Source organism: Crocodylus porosus, unplaced genomic scaffold (genome assembly GCF_001723895.1).
Source record: "Crocodylus porosus isolate Cpor-Errol unplaced genomic scaffold, CroPor_comp1, whole genome shotgun sequence".
Classification (NCBI taxonomy): Eukaryota; Metazoa; Chordata; order Crocodylia; family Crocodylidae; genus Crocodylus; species Crocodylus porosus.
The window spans coordinates 91162560-91168787 of record NW_017728943.1 but is presented as its reverse complement, the minus strand read 5'-3'; the positions used below and the strand labels follow the sequence as shown (position 1 = coordinate 91168787).

Here is a 6228-nt window from a genome sequence, read left to right as displayed (position 1 = left end):
GTGAAAAAAATCAATCCACTTCTATTTATATGCCTAATGATAGGAACCCAAGGTTGTAAATTGTGTCCAAGTATTTTACAAAAATAATACAAATTTGAACAACTAACAGAAATAATAAAATTCTATTGAGATATACTAGGGCTGAACAATACAAGTTTTCTTTGCAAATCTTAGTATTTGACTTAAAAGTAGAAGAGATATTACAATTAATGAAATGTTAATGAGTGAAAGTGGAATCAACTCTATATCAACTATAGCTCACTTGCTATAATTTAGATTAAATGCACTCGCCTAATAAGAACCTCCCCCAGGTTTTGTATTTTCCATATAAGCATAAGTTTATTAAATATTTAGAGAAAATGTCTGGCTACTGCATCTTGGCTATAGTTGACTAAAGTGAACCTAGCTCTACTGAAGTCGATGAGAGATTTTACCATTGACTTCAACTCTGTCAAGATTTAACCCTGATTTGAGTTTAATAGACCTAGTAACTTTGGGGCATACAGCTCCAGCAGTCATGAAAAACAGGGAAAACAAAATATCAAGATAGAGATGCAATTCTGCAGTATGGAATTCAGATACACATTAGTCAGTGGAGTTTCCCAGAAGTAAACAGGATACAGGAGTGATTAATGTATCATTACTCACCAACTATGTTATGTTTCCTGGAACTCCTCTTACCTGTGCAGTCCCATATTTTAAGAGTTTACTTTAATAAGCTGTAAATATTCTGAAGTGGAATGTCTTTGAAATAGACTTACCTGAAGCTCCTGTTTCATGAATTTTTTCTTCACGTTTGCCTTCTTGCTTGCAACCATTTTTTTCCTCAGCCTCATCATCACCCCACCATGATGGCTGTCCATATAAAGGCGTACCACGAGGCATTGCAGAAAGATCTATAGGGATGTTCCAAAACAAAAGAAGTTAGTCTTACATTTACTTCCAATGCTTAGATATCAGAGAATAACAAGGAAAATTTTTTATGTTGAAAGCAGTAGTGTTTTGACTGCATACATTCAGGCAAATACACAACCAGTTTTAAAAGTCTGGGTAAGTGATCCATGTTCTAAATATAAAAGCTCACAAATGACCTGACCAAAACTGCTTGCTTAAGCACTTATGCAAATTCAGTTGACTTCTCTCATCAGTACTTCACAGTGTTTTTAACCATTGTTTTCTGAATCCATTTAAGTCATCTCAGTATCTGCACATTATCAAAAACTAACTGCTACTATTCTTGTGAAAGAGTCACTTTTATCCACATTGACCTTTAACTGGAATCTGAACCATCACATATAAAAACGATCAAATTCTGTAATGCTGCCAAGGTTCTAAATAGCTGACAGCTACTAAGGAATAACAAACTGCACAGACTATAATAAATAGTTAGCTTAGCAATGCATGTTACAGGAATATTTAACTGAAAGAAAATGACTGTCATATAATTTTTTTAATTTCCAGTATCATACAGATGTTCTCATGGATTAGATCTGTGGTGTTTTAATACTATTACAGCTAACTCTTGAGAAAAATATGTACAGTTACTGATGTATCAGTTCCCAAATTGCTATCACTTAATCATGTTTTTGTCTGGAAAGCAGAATAACATATCTTAAAGAACTGCATATTTTGCAATAATATATACTGTTCAGATGCTACAAAAAAAAGATCGTTTCCATAATGTGCATTTTTTAATTTATGGACTGCTCATGAATGTATACACAGTAGTTATTAACAAATGGCTTACAGGGAATTAATCTTCACCCAAAGTAAATGTAATAACCACTTCATATGCTTTCATCTATACAAATTTCAAATTTGTTTTCTTCCAAAACTAAGCTTTACATTAGAATATACTGAAGTATCTAAAAGTATGATAGTACACATTTCTATATGGTTAACTGAATAAATAACAGTAAAAAATACATACATATGCAGGTGTAAAGCAATATACAGAAAGACTTCCAAGTTAGCGCTAGTGTGAATGTATTACCTAAGGCTGCTTTCTTATTCTATGGGTTTTTGTTTGGGGTAGGTGTCAGCAGGCAAGAAATATTGCCCAACCTTGTGTAAAACAACAGTTTCTGGATTCCAGAAAAGCAAATCCATTACAAACACTAAACTGAAAAGATGATTTCATATACGCATGAGTAGGCATTGAACTTACGAACCCTCCTACCTCCCCAAAACAAAAGACTAATTAATTATGCTACACAGTATTATAAACTACTGACAGATTTGACCTATGTCTACATGGTAAACTTACTGGGCTCAAGATCAACATCAGACTTGCAAAGCAATGTCATACAGCCTGTGTTTGTTGATTTGCTGGCTAAGGGAATCAGCGGTAGCAGCAGTACGGGAGCAGCGGCCAGCTTGGAAACAGCAGCCTACTTTTAGAATGAACTCTGTTCATTTGACCCACAACACCTAAAAAGTGGTCAAACCCTTCTATAATCAGCACATCTGTGCAGTCATGAGCACACTAACTAAGCAAGTGATATCGTCCCCAAGCCATGAGAACAATTTTGGCTATGTACGGCCTGGATGTGGCTATATTATTTCTCATTTTAAACACAGCATAACTCAAAAATGTATTTATAAAGTTTGGTAAGTTTAGTGGGCAGATGACCTCTGAAGATTGTTTGACAATAGACATACTGAAGAAAGGAGTACTTAACATAACAGAATCACCTGACCTTGTATGGCACAAGCCAGGCTTAGTTACCCCTATATTAGAAATAATATAAAATGTGGCTTTTCCCTCATCTTGTAGTTATCATTTGGGTATTTACACAGATAGCATAACAGACAAACAAATCTTGCAGTTGAATTACGGGACTTCATGATGTTCCTGTTCTGAACTCAATTCAAATCTACTGCAAATATATGAAAAAAAATGTTTTAAAGACCAACAATAGAAACTATAAAATTGCTTTTGAACAATACTACAAACTGTCTATGGCAGGGGCTGTCCTTTTATCCTTCTAGAGCAGGGGTCGGCATGCACGCTGAGCATGGCACGCAAGGCCATTTTCCTTGGCACGCGTTGGGGCCGGGGAGGCAGCAGCTGTTTGCAGCCTCCTGGCTGCAGCTGGCCTCAGTTCTGGGTAGCTGCTGCCAGCTGGGAGCAGCCTGGGCTCCATGGCTATCAGCAGCTACCCAGAGCCGAGAGGCTATGAACAACTGCTGCCTTCCCACCCCCATCCCCGTCCCCCAATGGGCACAGTGCTGGTACCTGCTGCCTTCCCTGAGCCCAGGGCTGGAAGACAGCTGGGACTGGGGCAGGAGGGCAGCAGCTGTTTGTAGCCTCCTGGCTGCAGCTGGCCCTGGCTCTGGGTAGCTGCTGATAGCCATGGTGCCCGGGCTGCTCCCATGGAAGCTCGGCTGCAAGCAGCCCAGGCTCTGTAGCTGTCAGCAGCTACCCAGAACCTGGGCAAGCTGCAAACATCTGTTGGCTCTCTGCCCTGACCCCAGCCCCGGCCGCCTCCCAGCCAGAGACCCAGCCCCACGTTCTGGGGAGGCAGTACATACCGGCAATGCTCTCTGCTGTGCTGCCCTTGCTGCTTCTGCAAAGCAGCGCTGGAACTCAGCGTGGCAGGGCACATCAGGGGGCGCAGAAAGCTGCCTGCTCCCAGCTTGCAGCTGCCCTGCCACACTTCTGCTGCAGGTGGGGGCAGCAGCGAGGGGAACAGCCCTGCATACTGCTCACGCTGCTCTCATGCACACAGGGGAAGTGTGACAGGGCAGTGGGGACCTGGGAGCAAGCAGCTTTTGGAACCCCATGCTGTGCCCTGCTGCACCAAGTTCCAACACTTTCAGAAGTGGTGAGGGCAGCACAGCGGGATCATTGCTGGTATGCGCTGCCTCCCCGGAGCCCGGGGCTGGGAGGCAGATGTCTACAGCTGGCCCAGATTCTGGGTAGCTGCTGACAGCCACAGAGCCTGGGCTGGGGGGCAGGACGGCAGGGGCTTTGGGTGGGAGACAAGGGTCATAAGCAGGGCTGGTGGGCAAGGGGCAGCAGTGTTGAAGGCAAGGGGCAGCAGAGATGGAGGGTAGGGGTTTTGGCTGGGAGGCACAGGGCAGCAAGGTCAAGGGGCACAAGCAGGGCATCCTGCCATGTACCCCCTTCCCTCATTTTGTTTTTCTGGCATGCTGGCACTCCGGCACCTTCCAAGGTAGGCATTGTGGGGGTTTTCAGCACTCTGGCCAAAAAACCTTGCCTACCCCTGTTCTAGAGTCTTGTACCACAGGGTTTTGGTTGACGACTCAAGCTTTATGTATTAGTACAACAATGTAAACAAAATAAACAGCTCAAACTAGAGGCATCAATTATTATCAATCATCAAAGCTCACAAAGTTTGAGGGTATGATAGGAAATTTGTGAAATAAAAAGTTTTGCCTTATTTTAGATTTATGGTTAGATGTCATTATAAAGGAGGTTGGAAATTCCATTCAGAGCATACATATACTGAGTGCATTTTAAAAATAAGTTTCTATTGCTGACTATTTATATTTATACCTATTGCCCAAAAATTTGAAAAAGAAAAAGTTATAGCTCTTCACAAATCATAATATTAATTGGTGCATAAACTTCTCACCCATAGATTTTTCTTCAGATTTCAATGCTTCTGTAGCTTTGTGATGCATTTCAGTCATAGCATCTGGTACCTTTGGCTCTGTACCTTTGGAGCTGATTGACTTTGATCCTTCTATCTCTGAGGATTTCTGGGATAACTGGAGCTGACTCGTGAATTTTTCATGCTGAGATACAAATAAACAAGGCTCAAAAATGGAAAAAAAATGACACAAATTATAGCAATACCTACATAGAAAACTGTAGTATATATAATGAGCATACTATTACCTTAAGTGCTTCTTCAGGAACCCTCATTTCTCCTCTGACTACAGTAAAAAGATTAGTATGTATGAAACGATAAGGAAAGACTTCATTTTTATAAAGAAACAAAAGTATTTTATTCTATTCTATTCAAGTACCTGAGTGCCTTCTGGCAGCATGTTAAGCAACACTAGTATCATGCTATCTAGTGTTTTTTGTCCTCTAATCCACTCCCTAAGACCAGAAGAGCATTTAGGTGGAGTGCTTTTGTTGCATGTGTGTTTTTGTTAAGTGTTTGTGTGAGGCAGCACAAGGACAAATGAAAGGAACTCGCACTCAGAGAGGAAAGTGCTGAGGCCTTTCCTGGTCTTTATTCCTGTAGAAATATACTCCATAGATTTGGACCAGCCCTTGAGAACATTTTGTTTTCCAAAGAGATGAACTTGTGTCAGAGAAGCAAAAGCAGCAACAAATCTTATCAAGCTAAATAGCAATAAATGTTTTAAATCTTTCTGTATAATAAGCAAAGTAATTTAATAGAATAAAGCATCAACCAAGGTAACAACATATTAGAGACTTTCACAGCCAGGATAAATTCATTTTAATTTCCTAAATTCCAAACTATGTTAAATATACGTAAAAGAAAAAAAAATTTATTTCCTGTTGCAGAGATCGGGATTTTGTCCCCAAATGAAACACCCAAATTTTTGTTCTAAATTATCCATTTTTCTCCAGATGGGACAGATTTATCTCAAGGAAAGGAAAAGTTCAGGTAAGTACAGAATAATTTTTCTATTCATAGCATGGATTTCTACCAACCTGTTACAACAGAATTTTTGTAGCATTTATGTCCAGTAAGCCTTTTGTCTTGGACATCCCTAATAAGCAATATATATGCCACCTCCCACTGGGAATAAAGGTATGAAGAGGACTTCTAACATAAAATGCAGTTACCTAAGATCAGTTGACAAACATGCAGAATTTGGTGATTTTACATGTGGCTGCCTAGCTGATTACTGGGATAGACATGGCTTCTAGTGATTGCACTTTGAGCAGGGGTGGGCAAAATATGGCCCGTGGGCAGGATCCAGCCCCCAAGGCCATTCTATCCAGCCCGTGGGGCCCCTGAAAAAATGTAGAAAATTAGTATTTTTCTGCCCTTGGTTCCTGTCAAAAATGGGGCCCCTCGCCCACTGCATGGCTGGCGCCCCATGCTGCAGACACTTGCAGCCTGAGCAGGGCTGTCCGGAGCAGGCATTGGCAGCCCCAGACCAGCTGTGAGTGGCTGCAGTGAGGTGTGCCAGGCATGGGGCAGGGAGGGGCAGCTTTCTCCCTACCCTGCACTCAGCACCAGCTTGTAACCTGGCCCCACTGCTAGGCTGGCAGTA

General features: G+C 41.5%; 1 protein-coding gene across 10 annotated transcripts in view; it reads right to left on the bottom strand.

Annotated features, from left to right (window-relative positions):
- Positions 1 to 6228, bottom strand: part of CEP170 (centrosomal protein 170) — a 153148-nt gene that overhangs the window by 95486 nt on the left and 51434 nt on the right. For all 10 annotated transcript variants that reach the window (XM_019549783.1, XM_019549782.1, XM_019549784.1 and 7 more), the window contains exons 5-7: positions 4868 to 4926; positions 4602 to 4764; positions 762 to 896 (exon numbers count right to left, since the gene is read on the bottom strand). In XM_019549783.1, the coding sequence (XP_019405328.1) occupies positions 762 to 896; positions 4602 to 4764; positions 4868 to 4926 (357 nt within the window). The remainder of the gene's footprint in view (positions 1 to 761; positions 897 to 4601; positions 4765 to 4867; positions 4927 to 6228) is intronic.